The sequence below is a fragment of the Corythoichthys intestinalis genome, chromosome 3 (assembly GCF_030265065.1).
Source record: "Corythoichthys intestinalis isolate RoL2023-P3 chromosome 3, ASM3026506v1, whole genome shotgun sequence".
In the NCBI taxonomy this organism is placed as follows: Eukaryota; Metazoa; Chordata; class Actinopteri; order Syngnathiformes; family Syngnathidae; genus Corythoichthys; species Corythoichthys intestinalis.
Window position 1 is genome coordinate 26,161,881 of NC_080397.1, and position 19,155 is coordinate 26,181,035.

Below are 19,155 nucleotides of genomic sequence, written 5' to 3' on the forward strand. Positions count from 1 at the left end.
GAACATTTAAATATGTAAACTAAAGTGCAATCAATTCGTAAATGAATGGCTTCTGGTTTTTGAAATGTAAATAAACCAATCTATTGTGATAAAACAACAGAATTGCTATAACTGCATTAAACACCGAAGTCCAACTGTAACTGCCGTCTTCAAACAAATCGGAATAAGGAAAAACATTGCAATAAAATAATGCAAACTGGTTAAACTTGAGAGTAGCTGAGATCTGTCATGAAAGAACACCGCTTCAATGATATCTGGCGCCATCTAGCGTCGTGAATGGGGAGAGTAGCTGAGATCTGTCAGATCAGAACATCGCTTCAATGATATCTGGCGTCATCTAGCGTCGTGAATGGTTATAATGTCTAGACCGCGAATATAAGACGACCCCGTCTTTTTCAATCTTATTTCAATGCAAAAAACATCGTCTTATATTCGGGCCAATACGGTAAAAACTTGATATACATCAAGGATACAATGGCGTGATCCGGCCAGGACCCGTGAACACACAGGAGTACAAAGAGGATACACAAGTCAAGGGTTTACATATGCTTGTTGAAAGGGCGTTGCTTACTATGAAAACGATACCTACTATGAAAGCAAAAACGAAACCTATTACAGCCCACCTCTGGTGATTTTCAGCTGGAAAACATTGTGAGTTACAACTAGAGATGTCCCGATCGATCGGGATGTCCGATCACGTCATTTTCAAAGTATCGGAATCGGTAAAAAAATATCGGCCATGCCTTTTTAAAAAAATTTTTTATTAAATCGTTTTCTAATTGTATTTAACGTTACAGACATAATATGTTTCACTCTTCCAGAGTCTTTAGTTTAGGCTTAAGGTAGGGTTATCAAATTTATCCTAATAACGGCGGTAATTAATTTTTAAAAAAATGTATCACGTTAAAATATTTAACGCAATTAATGCATGCGCTGCACGACCCACTCACGCATCAATCGCGCTCAATCTGTAATGGCACCATTTTACCTATACAGAGAGATAAAAGACAACGTAAAATGAGTAGAGTGAATTTTGGCAGCCTTTGGAGCCTTTTTTAATTGGCTAAAACCTTACAATCCCTCTCCCTACGATTAGAAATATCATGGGAAGCAATGTGGGGAAGCAAGGTAGCAACTGATATTAATCTTAACACCTTATGTTATTTGCCAACGCAGAGAAGATATATCAATTGGTAGCACTACGCACAGTAATGGTTCCACGTCCCATCATGCATTTGGGCATGACTACACTATCATTTACTGAAAGCTCAACAAATACACTGGATGGCAATATTTAGTCACAATATACAAAGTCACAAGTCTTTCTATCCGTGGATCCCTCTCACAGAAAGAATGTTAATAATGTAAATGCCATCTTGAGGATTTATTGTCATGATAAACAAATACAGTACTTATGTACTGTATGTTGAATGTATATATTCGTCCGAGTTTTATTCATTTTTTTCTTAATGCATTGCCAAAATGTATATGATCGGGAAAAATTATCGGGAATGATTGGAATTGAATCGGGAGCAAAAAAAAAAAAAAGCAATCGGATCGGGAAATATCGGGATCGGCAGATACTCAAACTAAAACGATCGGGATCGGATCGGGAGCAAAAAACATGATCGGAACAACCCTAGTTACAACCTTGGGAACTTAGCCATAGCTGGCACGAAAAGGGAGTAAAATCAGATAAGAGTCCACAGAAACCCGTTGTATTATATTCAAAGAAATACATGTGCAGCGCAAGAGCATAGATGAATATAGTCTAACAAATGAATATAGTATCACAGCAGCTCTGTGTTTTATAAGCATGAATGAAATATTCTTTCCAAAACATGACAAATCACATAGAAGTGGATCATTTCAAATCCGATCTGGGTCACTTTTGTATGTGGTTTAAATACGATCTGGGCCACATTTTTCCAGAATGTGGCGGCGGTCTGAATTGTCAAGTCTCTCAAATCGGAATTCATGCAGCAATTACATCAGCAAAGAATGACAGCAGCACGCAAGACTGCAGCGATGTTGCTGTTCATTAGCATTAGCACCTAGCTTAAACTCTGCTTTTACTACGCAGAAGGCTTGCTTGACCACATAAAACAATCATAAAAAATACAATGAAGAAAAGGATAAGCCTGATAATGCTCGGTTTCTTAATGTGCACCAAATGAGCAATATTACAGTATTGCTTAAACTGACGCACACACATAAGGCTTATGTGAGTGCGTCATGCACACACTGTGCGTAGTTATTTGTTTTAATTAGGGCTGTCAAACGATTAAAATTTTTAATCGAGTTAATTACAGCTTAAACATTAATTAATCGTAATTAATTGCAATTAATCGCAATTCAAACCATCTATAAAATATGCCATATTTTTCTGTAAATTATTGTTGGAATGGAAAGATAAGACACAAGACGGATATATACATTCAACATACGGTACATAAGGACTGTATTTGTTTATTATAACAATAAATCAACAAGATGGCATTAACATTATTAACATTCTGTTAAAGCGATCCATGGATAGAAGGACTTGTAGTTTGTAAAAGAAAAATGTTAGTGCAAGTTACAGAAATTTTATATTAAAACCCCTCTTAATGTTTTCATTTTAATAAAATTTGTAAAAAATTTCAATAAAAAAAATAAACTAGTAGCCCGCCATTGTTGATGTCAATAATTACTTACACAATGCTCATGGGTGCTGAAGCCTATAAAATCAGTCGCACCCAAGCGCCAGCAGAGGGCGGCAAAACTCCATAAAACACAACAAGTGAGCGTTTCACTGTACTGTCATTTAAATCTGAGCGGGGCATCTGCGTTAATTGCGTCAAATATTTCAACGTGATTAATTTATCAAATTAATTAACGCCCGTTAACGCGATAATTTTGACAGCCCTAGTTTTGATGCTTCTGCGCATGCAGGTCAGTTTTCTCAGCGCGTGTTGGACTGCAAATTAGAGCGCATGCGTGATACTTAAATGGGCTCAATGGACAAAGGCATTCTGAACGGGCACGCCCCCCCAAAAAACATATGACAAAACAACGGAATTGTACATTAAGTATGAACTGAGCCGATGTGACCCAGCATTAACAGAAAGTGACCATTAAATGCCCTAAAATCAGCAGGCGGTGACAGAAAATCAACAGGTGGTGAACCTGTAATATCCTAACATCAGCAGGAAGTGACCCATAAAAGTCTTAAGATTAACTAGTTTAACTACAGTCCCAAAAATAATTCACATTAATTCGCTGCCACCCTACCACTTCAAATGGATTGGACTTAATATCTACTAGTGATGAACTCATAAAAGCATTCAAATTTACCGAAAACAACAGGAAGTGACCCAAAGTACTCTATAATGAGCAGAAAGTGACCACGGACGGCACCGAAATCAACAGGAAGGGTTTCAAAATTAACAGAGTGGTCCAAACTAAATAGGAAGCATAGACTTCACTATCAGTTGACGGGCCACAGGGCTCAAGGCCGATCCGTCGGGGGCCTATTTTCAAAAACTGAAAATTCAAATATTTTTAAAACCAAAGCCGGTAATGACCTAAAACCAAAATAGGCACCTCCCTTAGGCATATATGAGTCTCTATGAGCAGCGACATCAAAACATTAAAAGTCGTTCCCTAATAAAATCCCAATTAATTGTTGTTTTTTTAAAAAATATATATATATACTAGTATATTAGTATTAAAAAAAAACTTAAAATGGCTATAAAATTCTCAAATTTTACGCTACAGCCTATACGCAGACTATGCAGCTGCTTTGGGCCCCTGACCACTAGGGGGCCCCCAATCTGGCAATTGTTTAATTTATATTCTATTTTGTGTACTGCAGTTTGCTTTATTTGACTTTTGTGAGTTTTGATACTTGATTACAAGCTTAAAAAGAACAAAAGTTCTTCCTTAACTTCTTTGTTTCCTCTTTTAGTAAAAAGGTTTGGCGCTATCTACTGTAAGTACTGGCAATCATTTGGGTTAAGAAGTTTGAAGTATGCAGTGCAACAAAATCTGATTAATATGCAAAATATGGACGTATGGGTTGGATTGCATGTATGGGTTTCACAGTACACTGTGACGAAATGATGGCCCAAAAATATGGGCCCCTTTGCATTTTTTTGCTTAGGGCCCCCAAATAGTCTGCGCTACATGCACATAAATCACCAAATTCAGAGATAATCACCTATCTTTTTACGATCAATAGCAATATTTGACATATCATAGAGATTTTTGCCCGAAATAGCGACTTAGGTTTTTTTTTATTTAGTGCAAGTACAGCTAATAAATCACTCAATTTTCACATCAGTAACTTAATACTTGGGAAAGCATGCAGAATCATCTTAAATTTACTCAACAAAAGCAAATTTAGCATTTTTCTATATACAATCACTTAATTCCGATGTTACTATTGCTTCTTGCAAGTTATCTGGCCCACGTCGTTTTTCGATTTAAATGTCACATAAAATAAAACACGTAAAATGTAAAAAAAATAAAAATAAATTTGTATGGACGCAGAAATGTCTAAATGACTATTTTGGGGGGGGGGGGGGCAAAAAAACGGGCAGTTGGCTAAAAATTACCTGATGATTTGAATGTATAGTTAAGCTATTGTGTATGGGTACAGCATGGCAGCCATCACAAAACAAAGAGCTTTATAAGTTGAAAATTCTCGTCAATAAATGCGTACATCCCGGAATTTCTATAGCTATGAACATAAAACAGTCTAGATTCTTGGTTAAAAGCAAATAAACGGGCAGGTATCGTTCATTTTACGTAAATGTTTCAAGCTAAAGTTACGCTATTGTGTAATCCAATGTGGCGGCCGTCACAAAACAAAGAGCTTTTTAAATTGAAAGTTCTTGTAAATAAATTGGTAAATCCCAGAATTTCTGTAGATATGAACGTAAAACAGTCTATATTCTTGGTTAAAAGCAACAACAACAAAAACGAGCAGTTATCATTCATTTTACGTAAATATTTCAAGCTAAAGTTATGCTAATTTTTCCCATTAATTTTTTTCACAACATTTCAAAGCGCATGCAGGGTACTATTTTATATAATAATTATTTTGAATCCTCGACCGAGCAAGTCACTTTTGAGACACTCCTGCCTGCTTGTATGCAGTTAAACCTTCTTCCTTTTCCACCTAAATCCGGCATTTGAACACAGCGTGTTTGAGTTCTCACAGTGAAAGCTTCACAACGCTCTGCCTGGCTCGGCTCTCTGCGGGAAGGCGTGGCGCAATGTCTGTAGGAGTCTAGTCAACTGATGATGAAGTCTATGACAGGAAGTAACCCAACATTTGTCCAGGAAGACACCCAGAAACCCCAAAATCAATATGAAGTGATCCATAAAAGCCCTAAAATGAACTCAGTGTCTGCCATTAACAACCCCATACATCCAATCCATTTGAAGTTTTGTTTTCTATTCAACAGCGCAGCGGAAGCTGGGAGTCCCCATGCGCCATGCAGAGCGCCAAGCCGCAGGACGACCCTACGAAAACCAGTGCGTGGACCGACATGGCCTGTGTTAAAACTGTTAGTCATGAGGAGGTTTTTCAGTCAATTTGTCTACGTGGCTGCCACAGGGCCTTCGAAGATGATGAGTGCACGGCGGTGACAGAACACAACGCTAGTCTATCGGACACCCGAGCCAGACCTCCAGTCACCGTGCAGATGGAGCCCGCGAACGAGGAACTCCATTCTGTCACGGTGGAGACTTATCCCGAGCCTATTGTGGATACTAAGGTACAACGTGACAAAAGTGGGAGGGCTGAGAGCGAATGAATGAACACTGCTTCAAATGGATTGGACGTCTACTAGTGATGAACTCATTTCAATTGATGATAGATGCATGAAAAGGCCTTTCATTGCACCTACAAAAATGGCCGCCCTGAGGCAACGTTCGCATCAAAGTCATTGCATTTAGATTAAAATCAAATTAAAACTACCGTTTTGTACTAGATTATGATATCAATGTCAAAGGTTCTACTATTTACTCACCAGCTGCCGTCGACAGTGCTTGATGTTCGTTCATTTGCTGCCAAATTGCCGCTTTAAATGGCTTGGATGTCATATGCCAACTAATACAAGCACTCGAATTGCCCTAAAAAAGAATAGGAAGTGCCCTAAAATGAGCAGAAAATTACCAAAAACGAGAAGGAAGTGACTGCCCCGAAGCCAACAGGAATGGATTGAATAGGAATAGGATAGCCCAAAAACCAGCGGTGGCCCTGAAATATTTTTAAATCAGCAGCAAGTGACTTGGAAATGCCTCAAAATCAATAGGAAGAGTTTCAAAATAAACAGGATGGCACAAAATGAACTGGAAGTGACCCAACATGAAAAGGGAAGTTACCCTTAAATGCCCTAAAATGAGCATGAAGTGACCCAGGAATGCCCTGAAATCAACAGGGATGGATTCAAAATGAACAGGATGTCCCTAAATGAACAGGAAGTGACCCAACATGAACAGAGAGTGACCCTGTAATGCCCTAAAATCAGCAGGAATAGTAGAAAAGCAGCAGCAAGTGATACGGGAATGTCCTTAAAGGGGAAGTTCAGAGTTTTTGACATTTCGTGCAGTTCGTTAGTTATTTATTAGTTAGAGGGCTCCGGAGTAGCTAAGCTAGCACGAGTCAATGAGCCCGTCCTAGCATGCCAATAAAAAACAACATACAGTGTATGCACGCATTAAAATCACCGATGACCCATGCAATCAACAGTGTTGGCTATGTTTTCAGGATGAAGTTATTAAAACTTACCACCGCATGTAGATAACTGCAGTATGAACAGCAACATTTGTAATCCAGTAGCTCTCTAGGTAACAGGCTGCAGAGCGGAGTGATATTTTTTCCACCGGTGTGTTTGTGTCGTAGCCAGCAGCAAGTATTGTAGTATTCCTCATTCTTCATAGGGATTTTGTGGAAACTCTCATTTGCCCATTTCTTCTGTCTGTTTCCACAGCCTCTAAATGCATGTTTCACTATGTTGCCGTTCTTCAGTCAAGACTCTGTAGGTTGATGCTGCATTTGAGTAAGGTGGTAAATCGGAATTTTCGAACCTCCAACAAGGATAAACATCATTGGAGCGCCACTCGAACTGGGGGGCCCAAGTCGCGAAGTCAGGAAAAAAAAGTACCCCGACTTCACGAGTTTCTTCAATCAGACGTTATTCGACAAAATGCGTGGCCTGTCGAAAAGCTGACCATCAATAGTAAAACTAAAGAAGGCAGTTTACAGTGTGGTCTGTTTACCTTAGCGGTCATTTTTCCTCCACCATTTGATCGCTTACGGGAAGCCATGTTTGCTGGAGGTCAACATGTCTTTTAATGGCAAAAATAAAAAAAAACGCTTGGAACGCTTTGAGGTCCCAAATTGATACCATCTAAGTGGGATAAGTCCGATTTCCCACCTTCCTCGAATGCAGCGTGAGCACGAGTGGCCGAAGCACTCCTCTCTGTTGTGGTCGCATTACGCATCTAAAAAAATAGTCCACAAGAAATAAATTCATTACGCCAGTTTGGTGTGACATTGTTTTGGCCACATGGGTATTTTTAACTACGATCTGGATTTTGAATTTATTTGACTATGTTATATCTGTTCGTATCGTTTTTTTATTGGAATGCTAGGAAGGGACCATTGACTCGTGCTAGCTTAGCCACTCAGAAGCCCTGAAATTAATAAAAAACTAACAAACTGCACGGAATTGGTTGAAATCAACTCCACCGACTAATTTAAACCCCGCTAACTCGAAGATTAAGCCTAATGTCAAAAATTCAAATTTCTACTTTAAAATCAACAGGGAGGATTTCTACATTGACGGGATGTGCTAAAATGAGCAGGAAGTGACCCAAGTAATCCGACATGCATAGGAAGTGACCCTGAAATCCTGGAAAATCAGCAGGAAGGGATTCACAATATACATGAAATAATCCAACATGAACAGGAAGTGACCTAGAATGCCCCAAAATAAATAGGAAGTCACCCATAAAATCTCTAAATTACTGTAACCCAGTTCCTGCTATTGACAAATCCATTTATTCAATCCCAGTGATAAACACAATTCAATTCATAACAGAAGCATGACTGGACGCCACACTATTGGACGTCTATCATCATCTTGCTCCTTTTTTTTTTTAATCTTGGGTAGGGCAGGTGAGGTTTGAAACTAAATCTCGAATTGTACATATTGTGCATCATTCGCATCATTCCTTCGTCTTCCACAATAAAGATGATGTCCTTTTAGGGCCGTATCAGTTCCGATATTAGTATCAGTATCAATGCAACGCTAATAAAAACATTTGAGAAAACAACCCCCTCCCCCCCATTTTTTAAATGAAAGGGTTAAATATGACATATATTACCACCTATATCAGGGGTGTCAAATGTATAACCCAATCCGATCCGGTCCAGTCCGGCCTGTGGGGCTATTCTGCCAAATAGGCACCTTGTATGCCATTCATACAGTACATTAAAAATGCTAAAAACATGCTTTTATTTTGACATTGGTGCCATAAAACTAGATTTGTGTGAACCAGTGTCGTGCACTACTGCACTTCGCTCACTTTCGTGTCCACAGTTCCCAGTCAAAATGAATTGGCACTGTCAATAGCAGCGAGTTTACAAGGAAGTCACCCAAAACCAACAGGAAGTTACCTAACGCGGAGTTTAAGGGGGGGGCCCAGGGAGATGCCCTCCGGTGGCCGAAAAGTGTTGTTGCATATAATTGACTTTCCTATATATGATTTTAAAATTAAGTTTTCCAATAAAATATTGTCGACAAAAGTTGTAAAGCAATAAAACAAACAAAATAACCAAATGAAGTGAACAAAAAAAAAAAATTATAATGGGTCAAAATTATTTTTTGAACCGATCATGTGACTAGCACCTTAAACGGTCATTTGCTTTGCTTAGCCAAAACCACCTGAGGACCGAAGAGGCAAGATGGATATATGTAATTTTTTTAAACCCAAGCTTTCAAAAGCAACAGCATCTACTGAGCAAGAACCAAGGATTGAAAATGTGGGGGCATGAAACGCCAGAGAGCACCGTCAAAATAGTGAGCGGAGTTTCAATTTGAGCTAATTGTACAACAGAGCCACCACCAGCAGGCGCACCATATTCAATGGATGACAATCTTGGCGAAAATTATAGCTGTCCGAAGCAGCCTGATTTAGAATTCCCCTCAAAAATGATGTGAAACAGAAAATGCTCCTTTTCAACTTATTATTATAAATACTCTTGTAAGTATAATTTTATTGCTGACACTGCGTTTCGGCGTCATCAATATGTTGTGCCCCCCCCCCCCCAAAAAAAAGCAAAACCCCGCCTATGGAAGTGACCCAAAATCAACAGGTAGTAACCTAGAAATAGTGCAAAATTTCAGGACAGGAAGGTATTCAAAATGAACAGGAAGTAACCCAACATGAACAGCTACTGACCCTGAAATGGCCTAAAATCAATAAGAAGTTTCAAAATAAACAGAACTGTCCAAAGTGACCCAACATGAACTGGAAGTTACTCAGAAATGCCTTAAAATGAGCAAAAAGTGACCCGGCAATGTCCTGAAATCAACAGGAAGGGACTCAAAATGAACGAGAATGCCCAAATTGAACAGGAAGTGACCCAAGGTGAACAGAAAGTGACCTGGAAATGCCCCAAAATCATCAGGAAGTGACAAAAATGCAGCATAACCCCACCCAGAATGCACCAAAATGTACAGGAAGTGAAGCAAAATGAACCCATAGCCTGCCATTGACAACGATAGACGTCCAATTCACTTAAACTGGAAGAATTAGCTGTGAATGCTCATTTTTCAGTGCCACTGATGGCGTTAGATGTCCAATTGGACATCTAGCATCGTCAATGGCAGCCAGCGAGTAAATTTATTTGGCCAAAAATAAACGAGGCAGCCCTCGCGAGTTCTAATTGCCATATATGTGGCCCGCGACACCCCTGACTTATAGATGAATCTAAGTCTAGGTTTATACCGTAGGTATTAATGCACATAAAAAAAAGCAGATATGACAAAAATCGGAATTCAGATTCAAAATATTTATTGTCATTGTTGCAAAAAGCACAACGAAACTTTGTTTGGAGCATCCAACTTAGTTGTATGGATGCTCCAAACAAAGTTTCGTTGTGCTTTTTTTTTTGGCGTGCCTTTGTCCATTGAGCCTGTTCAAGTATCACACATGAGCACTAATTCGCAGTTTGAGACACGCTGAGCAACTGACCCGCGTGTGCAGGAGCATCAAAACAAATTACTAAACATGACGCACACACACACACACACCAGTGGCGCCTCCAGAAATTTTTCATCGGGGTGGCCAGATGGGGCCACTTAAAATCTTGGGGTGGCACACCAAAACTAAAAGCCATACTTGTAGGTTTTCATTATATTATTGTAGTGAAAAGGTCAGGGGAAAACTATCAGAAAGACTTATGGACACATGATGGGATGAAATGCATTACTGATGCTACAACAATCTAACGATATACTGGCAAGCGGGGTGGCCAGTGGGGTGGCCAACAAATTTATAGGGGTGGTCGTGGCCACCCCTGGCCACAGCCTGGGGGCGCCACTGACACACACATACGGACAGTTTGCCCCAACTCCCGGCCGTGTTAGCAATCTTGAAATATTGCTCATTTGGAGAAGAGAAAAAAAACGAACATAATAAGGCTTTTCCTCAACCCATTTTATTTTTTATGACTGTTGTCAAGCCCGCTCCTTCCCAAAAAGCCGTGTTCAAACTAGGGACTAACGCTAGCTGCAGCACTACCGTAGCGCCCTGTCTCTCCCGCTCTTATCTGACGTAATTGCTGCATGAATTCCGATTTGGTAGACTTGACACTAGGGGTGTGACAATATATCGAAATGGCTATATATCGTAATACTTTGTATCCCAAAAGGTTATCAATATGCTCCTGCCAAGAATCGAGATATCGTTTTAAAAAGGTGTCACTGTTTTAAAAAAAGGGAACCAACAAGTTGCTACCAAAATCTTCCACCATAATACTGTCTCAGTTAACTATAAGGCTTCATTGATGGTGCTCTACGCCCAATCATTTAGATTGGGAACGTTTGCTCATTTGAAACAAGGGCATTTACTGTCATTCTGTCCGATTTTCAGGGCATTTAGAGGTCACTTACTGTTCATTTTGGGGCATTTACAGGTCATTTCCTGTTGAGTTTGAGTCACTGCCTATTGATTCGGGTGATTCTCAGGTCACTTCCTGTTCTATAATTCAAAATAAACAGGAAGTGACCCAAAAAATACCCCAAAATCAACAGGAAGTAACTGAAAATCAACAGGTAAATGACCTTAAACGGCCCAAAATTACCTCATTGCCTGGCATTGGCTGCCAATGACGTCCGTAGACGTTGAATCCAGTTCAAATGAATTGGACGTCTACAAGTGATAAACTCATTTCAATTCACAGCAGAAGCTTGTTTTTCTGTTTATTAGTTGATTGTAGAATATCCTAGAATGATTTTCTGACCAATGTATCGATAATCGCTGTATCGCCATATCGTCAAATCATCGTTATCGTGAGTTTTTTAGCGCATATCGTATCGTGAGGTACCAAGAGGTTCCCACTCCTACTTGACAGTCCAGACCAACGCTACATTCTGGAAAAATGTGGCCTAGATCGGATTTAAACCACAAACGAAAGTGACCCAGATCGGATTTGAAATGGTCCACTTCTATGCGACTTGTCAAGTTCAGATCGTCAAGTTAATGCCACACCCGAGTCGGGAAAACGTGAAAAAATCGGATTCGTGCATTAAACCTGCGGTATGAACCTAGCCTAAAAAATGTTTCTGATGTTTGATCCCGATCTTAAAATTGCCCAGCACTACTTTAAGTATGGCGGTGTCGGATTCCAGATCGACGATGTCGAGGAGAAGGAGGACGAAGAGAAGAACAGCAGTCCCGGCAGCCCTCACGACTTATGGTCAACAGAAGAGGAACATGCAGAGACGGCGGCCGACGACCAGAGCCTTCCCCCGCCGTCCTCTCGCCCTGTGTCGCCCGACGCCAGCCTGCGGTCCTCGCTCACACTGAGGGGGGCCGAGGCTCTGTCGGCCCCCATCCACCACAGCCTCAGCGTGTGGCACGGAGGTGCCCCTGTGGCCATTTCGCACCACGTCTCGGTGGGACGCGCCAGCGTGGCGGTGGACGTTCACTTTTACCCGGCAGTGGACGCTTCTACTTTGGATGACAAGCAGGAGAACGCTTAAAGCAGGGGTGTCAAGCATTTAAATGAATTGGACATACATTGCCGTCAATAGCAGGCAATGATTTCATTTTGGGTCACTTCCTTGTTCATGTTAGGGTAATTACAGTTACTTCCTGCACATCCCCAGCTCACTTCCTGTACATTTTGGGGCATTCCAGGTTCACTTCCTGTGCATTTGGATCATTACCTGTATATTTTAAGGCACTTACGCATCACTTCCTGTTCAATGTAACTCCCTATTAATGTTGGGGTAATTCCAGGTCACTTCCTGTACATTTCGGATCACTTTCTAATCATTTTTGGGCATTCCCGGGTCACATCCTGTGCATTTGGATAATTCTCTGTAGATTTTAGGGCACTTACGCATGTTCAATGTTAACTTCTTAATGATTTGGGGCCAATTCCAGGTCACTTCCTGTTGATTTCAGGTCACTTTCTGATTATTTTGGGGCATTCCAGGGCCACTTCCTGTACATTTTGGATCATTTCCTGTAGATTTCACGGCATTTACGCATTACCTCTTGTTCACTGGTCACTTCCTTTTGATTTTGGGGTAATTCCTGGTCACTTCCTGCTGATTTCAGGTCACTCTTTAATTATTTTAGGGCTTTCCCAGGTCATTTCCTGTTAATTTTGGGGTAATTCGGGGATGTATCTCCATTGGTGGTCATTACTGGTCACAAAAAAAAAATCCTTGACTCAATGTTTTTTTTAACTTTTTTTAAGCACACTTTTTTCAATATAAAAAAATCCCAAGGATCACCACCAGCAAAGAAAATGTAAAAATTAATTTCTGGAGCCTATATTAACGATATATAGTTGTGTATTGAATAGGAATCAAAAACAAAAAGACCTGAACCTTTAATAAGTCAGTCTTAGGTTGGCTCTGAAGAGTCCAGAGAAGACTGCTGGTCTGACAGGATATTCTAATTTCAAAATAAAGTAATTCATAATAAAAAAAAAATAATAATAATAATAATCACGGTTCTATCTTCTTTATTTTTCATTTTTCAATGATTAGCAATTATTTATCAGTACTTTATGTACTTATGCATTAATCTAATGCTTTATGTATACTTGTTGAATGTAAATTCAGACATCATGAGGTTAAACAATTATTATAGCGTATTGTTCGTTGTTCTGTCAACATACCGGCTACTATTTGATAATGATATTAATGACATTTGTGTTTCAACATTAAAAGATGATGATGATGACCTCTTCATGAACCAAGTGATTTAAAGGGAATCTCGGACTTACAGACTTATAGGCTCTAATAGGCCACAATTGTTCTCTTTTACAAAAATATGTTATTAGAAACACATAAAATATTGCCATTGATTTAAAAATCTATCATATTTAAGTACATGTTTTGACCTACGGAAGGCGCTATGTTTTATGCGCGCAATGGAGCCTCGGTGTGTTGACGTACAATAGATTGTCACTGTCACTATACGAACACTACCGGGTTACTCCAATTCCTTCTACGTGGTGAGACGTCCAACACATGCGCAGATTGGTTAAAAGCTATTTGTGTTTTTATTGAGTCTTTTATTACCTTTTCATTGCCTAAAATACTTTTTGCATGTGTTTCCCTCTCATACTTTTATGCGTTGTTTTTTTTCTTGTGGTAGCTTAAAAGCAGATTGTTGATCTGTTGACCACATTAGTCACGTAGCATATTTAAACCACCTTTATTTCATATTACTAACTTTAAGTATTTTCTTAAGGCATCTTTAGTACATTCTGTCTGTATGCATCTAAACAAAACAAGCTGAAAGCGCACAGTAGTACTTTGGGTGTCAAATTCACCTCTTGTAGAACGTTTCGCTGGAGTAGCGCATTTTGGCAAAATACCTTCTCATCCCGTCTTTCTTGTTCATTTTGCTTTTGCTGCTCGTTTTGTGAAATAGCAACAGCACTGTCATGCTCATTAATACTCATCTCGGGTTCAAATTGAAAGGGTTGAACAGAGGACATGTTTATTTCACTAAAGTCATACTCTAGAAGCTCGGCAGTGTAACCATGTGACGTCACCGCCCTGCGACATCAAAAACAATAGCGAGCTACTAGATAAATTAATTTTACAAATTGTATAAAAACGAAAACATCAAGAGGGGTTTTAATATCAAATTATTTTAACTCATAATAATGTTTATCCTTTAAGAACTACAAGCCTTTCTATCCGTGGATCCCTTCAAAAAGCATGAAGTGTTTGCACTGAAAATAAAGCCAATGAATACTTAGTTCGTTTAGCCAAAAACAAGTACTGTAGGATAAATACGCACTCCAATTGGGGGGCGCCAAACCACATTCCTCTAATTGGGTTGTCAAAAGTATCCATACTGAAATGTTGTATTCGGATATTGTCAAGTTCAAAAATACCAAAAATAGATCCTTAGGTAGACATTTGTAAAATTACCCAGAAATAAGGAGAGAAGACACTCAGTTTTCTTGGCCAAGGAGAGCAAAAGAGTGACTAGTGACGGTCACCAAAATTGATCTAAAGAAAAAAAATCCTCCTTGGTATTTTATTTAGGGGTTTGTCCTAAAAAATGGATGCCGCCCTGAGGGAGGGGGAGAGCAAGCTGGAGACACCCATGTGGTTTTCGATTGGATATGTGTGTGCATGTAGGTGGAACTAAGTAAATACACGTGTGTAAGCAAGGGCTTATGTAAACAGTCAAAACAATCATGTAAACAGTCAAAATGACCCAGACACTTCAGTTATACAACACTGCAGCCATGGAAGATGTCCTCGGATGGAAAATTGTCCTCGAAGGTCTAGACAAAAGTCCAGACGCCAGGTGCTGAAGATGCCTCGGAAGGTCTAGTTACACAATGATACGGCCATGAAGCAAGGCAGTTGTCATCCCGACCCTCTTTTACTCTTTGTAACACTTAAGCATTATACTACAACCTGGTATAGCAAGCAATAATTATTTACTGGTTATATTAGTAAGAAAAATATGGCAATATGTATTATTTATGGTATATGAGCACAAGCAAATATTCAATCAATCAATCAAGCAAATATTTAATCAATCAAACCTCGATAATTACCTCAACATATTTAATCAATCAAACCTCGATAATTACCTCAACAGATATGATATTTGATTGCAAAACAAACTCAATGCTCAGTTACCTGTTTTGCAGTAGGCTACTACAGGTTAAAATGAATTGCACCGTCATTGGCATTGTCAGAAGAGCAATCCATTTGAAGTGGGAGGGCTCTCACCCTCCCAATTTATAGGGACTGAACGTCGATTGATGATAAACTCCTTTCAATTCACAACAGAATGATGATTGAACGTAGGCATGTGCTGATAACCGGTTTCAAGGTATACCGTGGTATGAACTGTCACACCGTCCCTAAGGTATAAGCTATTTTTTATGTAACATAAATGCAGGGAGAAATCCCTCGCTCGCAGCTGCAAGGTTCAACCCTCCCCCACCGGTTGTTGCTCAGTGTCAATGAGTCAACTGTGCTACACGTAGGTTTGCCAACCGTCCCTTGAAATAAGGAACGATTCGTAATTGGGAATTAAAATTTGCATTCCGTATTGAAGCAATACGGAATACATATGAATAGATACATTTCTTTGCATTTTAGGAGTTTTGGGGAAGTCCCTTTTATTTTCCAGGATGTACAGCTTTGGGCGTGAGGGAAACGTCCCGTATTTCTATTTCTAAAAGGTTGCAACCCTACCTACACGATGGCTGAAGGAGGTGAAACTGCTGAACCTTTCCTCCCATCGAAGAAAACAAAATCGCTGGTAGGCTATAGGAATACTTCGGCTACAGAAAAGTTACAGACGGCCGTGGCTTAGAGGAGGAGGGCGAACCGACATGTAAAACATGTTTGCGGAGGGTGGTTGCTGAGGAGGCTATACCTCCAATATGATTTCGCATTTATACAAAATTAAAGGTTAGTAAATACTAATATGAACGTTTCCCACCAGCTACGAGAGTTAACGCCCGCATGTTTAGTGTGTCTAGTGGTGGTAAAATATGTGTTTTTTTTCTCCCCTCTGGCAACTGTCTGTGTTGAGAAAGAGAGTGTGTGTATAATGTAAACATGCTACGAGTCATACAACCGTGCTTTTTATGGGAAATAGTTCAATTATTTTTGTTCTGATGATAATTTTATGATAATTTTACACTCACCTAAAGGACTGCATTTATTTTTATTTTATTTTGAATACTTTATTTTCATTTATTTTACCTTGACATTATACTTATGTTCCAATTTGCTTATATGTTTTGAAAAATAAAAATCCTGTTCAATGGAAAAAAGTAAACTTTTTTTTTTTTTTTTTTTTTTACACAGATATCTCAAAGTAACACTTTTGAGAGCTATAATTGCAATACCGTGATACTGTGAAACCGTGATATTTTATCATAGCGTCAGAATTTCATACCGGCACATGCCTAATTGAAAGCCACAGGATTGGACGTTTAGGATCGTCAATGGCACTGAAAGAGTTGATATGAGTATATAAGTGCATTTGTTGGGTCTTTTCATACTCTCCGACACCAGCATAATTTTTTACGATTGGAACGTCAGTCGTTTTTGTGGGAAGGAGTCCAATGTGTATTTACTGTACATTCCACTAGGTGGTAATTGTTTTGCAACCACTAGATGGCGTCATTATTCTGTCGTTGTGAGTTAATTCAGCCAGATATTGATAATACTGTCACTGCTTAGTGGGAGGGGGAATGGCCCACAAATCAACAGTAAGTGACTGAAAATAAACAGGAAGTGACCCAAAATCAACAGAAAGTGACCTGTGAACGCCTCAAAACGAACAAATTGCACAAAATCAAAAGGAAGTGACCTGTAAATGCCCCAAAATGAGTAAGAAGAGACCAGTGAACGCCCCAAAATTAAGAGGAAGGGACCCAAAATGAATAGGCTGTGAGCTGTTATGGCCCCTAAATAAACAGTGACCCATGGGAGTTTAAAGACCAGAAGAGGATTTTCTGTTCTTTTTTTGTGTATGTGATGTTTTTCCTTTGAGGCTGGAGGAGTCCAGCATTTGGTCATCAGGACAGATTGTTCTCCATCACCGAATTGGCTTTGAAGGTTGTTGTTTTTTTTTTTTTTATATAGCATAGCTATATAGCCTACTCATCATCTATTGTTGCCTGCTGATCCTGGAGAGCGGGTATCTCTCTCCCATTCTGTTGGGGTTCATGTGCCCTTTTGGTGGCTCAGATAAAAGGATGTCGAAATTGTTTGTGGTGCCCTTTTGAGACATTTGTTGTGCCTATAGAAAATGGAAGGACCTGACCTTTTAGCCAGACTGACGGAATAGCACCAGCTGAACCGCTGGACCCTCGCTGGCGCAGCTCCACGACCCCGGCCAGCGAGTTCCGACATCCCAGCCAAAAGGCCATACCCCGTATGTTCACCTTAGTCTTAACCCTTTGTACTGACTCCATTTTGAAAGCTGGTAGAAGGCTCACCGAGAACAAGTTGACAATTTATTCGGGTCGACATTGATCAAACAGCAAGGCGAAACAGACAAAGACTCGGCGAGGAGGCAAGCACACCATATCGCACGTCCACAAAAGGTTCCCTAGAAAAATGGCAACGATTAGTTTAACATTTAGTCTTTTAAAGGCTCTCGCGGGGCGGTCTGTGGCCAGAAGAAGGGTGTGTTTAGGCGTTGTTCAGGATTATTGTCTGTTTGTTGATTGGACAGGAGGATTTGGGAGTGACTGCCGTCAGGGCATCAAGGGTTGTGGGTTTTGCCACCTCAGCGTCAAAGGGCTCTTGGAGTCTTGTCAGTCGTGTTAACGGGTGGATATTGGGCCTTCTCCGGCGTTCCTTGTGTTGGGACCGGGCATCCTGCCATTTGTTCTGGACTGTCCGGAAGAACTGATTGCGGGAGCTGGTGCGTCAATCTTGCTCAGTCAGTTGCATGACGCACGCGTTGGGCTTCCGTGATGAGAAGGCGCCATGAATCTCTTTATGCCCTATATTCTGCTTGTTTTCCTTAAAGTATGGTATAAGTGCTATTTATTTTATATTGGGTGTGTTAGAGTAATATAAAGTCAAACAGTAAATACGAGAAAACGATACTATTCCCTGATTGACTATATTAAAGTGCATGTGACACGAAAAAGCATGTTTATTTCATAATATGCGTGGCATTTTATGCTCCTGAATGATATGGACTGCTTGGATGTGTGTGGAAGCGATCGCTATATTTATTTAGTTTTTTTTAATCCCGCGCCATGAAAATGAGAGACTTCCGGCTTCGGTTTTGCATTGAGAAGGCGGGCGCTGTGATGTGTACGGTAGAAGACGTCCTCTTCACTATACAGCGTACTGTTGTGTATGAGGACGAAGGATTCAGCTGATTTTGCGGATTAATACATTTATTTTTCGCATCACGCCAGCCAAACGGCTGCAGAAAAATCATTCTGTATGAGGGAGAGGCGTATGCACCTTTTTGGAGTTTCAAAAGGTTCCCATTCACCGTGGATATTTACTGTGGGACCATTGGACTTACGAGGAAGTGAGTAAACATCTTGTTTTGTATTATGTCAAATACGAATAAAGCGATTACAAAGTAAACACTACAAACTTTCTTTAAATAAAGGACTACTTACGTTTGATCATTGATAGGCATGTAAAAAGCTCTCCTCATGCACATTAGCAGCACGTTAGCTGCACAACAACTGCAGCCACCCTCCTCCGGGGAACGAACTCTAAATTGCTCTCCGCCGGGCGGTTTGCCGATCCACGAAGACAATCGACAACCCAGTCGTCATGTCAATAATTCCAGGCTAGTTATGTGTGATTTTCCGCTTCGAAGACTTTGAAACATCACTCGGTTCGGGTTAGCATGTTGACAAGCTGTCACGCCTTTTGGTTT

General features: G+C 40.0%; 1 protein-coding gene across 1 annotated transcript in view; it reads left to right on the plus strand.

Annotated features, from left to right (window-relative positions):
• LOC130913526 (neuroglian) overlaps nt 1-13,439 on the plus strand; it is a 54,711-nt gene extending 41,272 nt beyond the window's left edge. Inside the window, exons 8-10 of the mRNA XM_057832200.1 lie at nt 5,454-5,523; nt 5,606-5,765; nt 11,913-13,439. Of these exons, the coding sequence (XP_057688183.1) occupies nt 5,454-5,523; nt 5,606-5,765; nt 11,913-12,266 (584 nt within the window). The 3' untranslated portion in view covers nt 12,267-13,439. The remainder of the gene's footprint in view (nt 1-5,453; nt 5,524-5,605; nt 5,766-11,912) is intronic.
• Nucleotides 13,440-19,155: the final 5,716 nt, after the last annotated feature.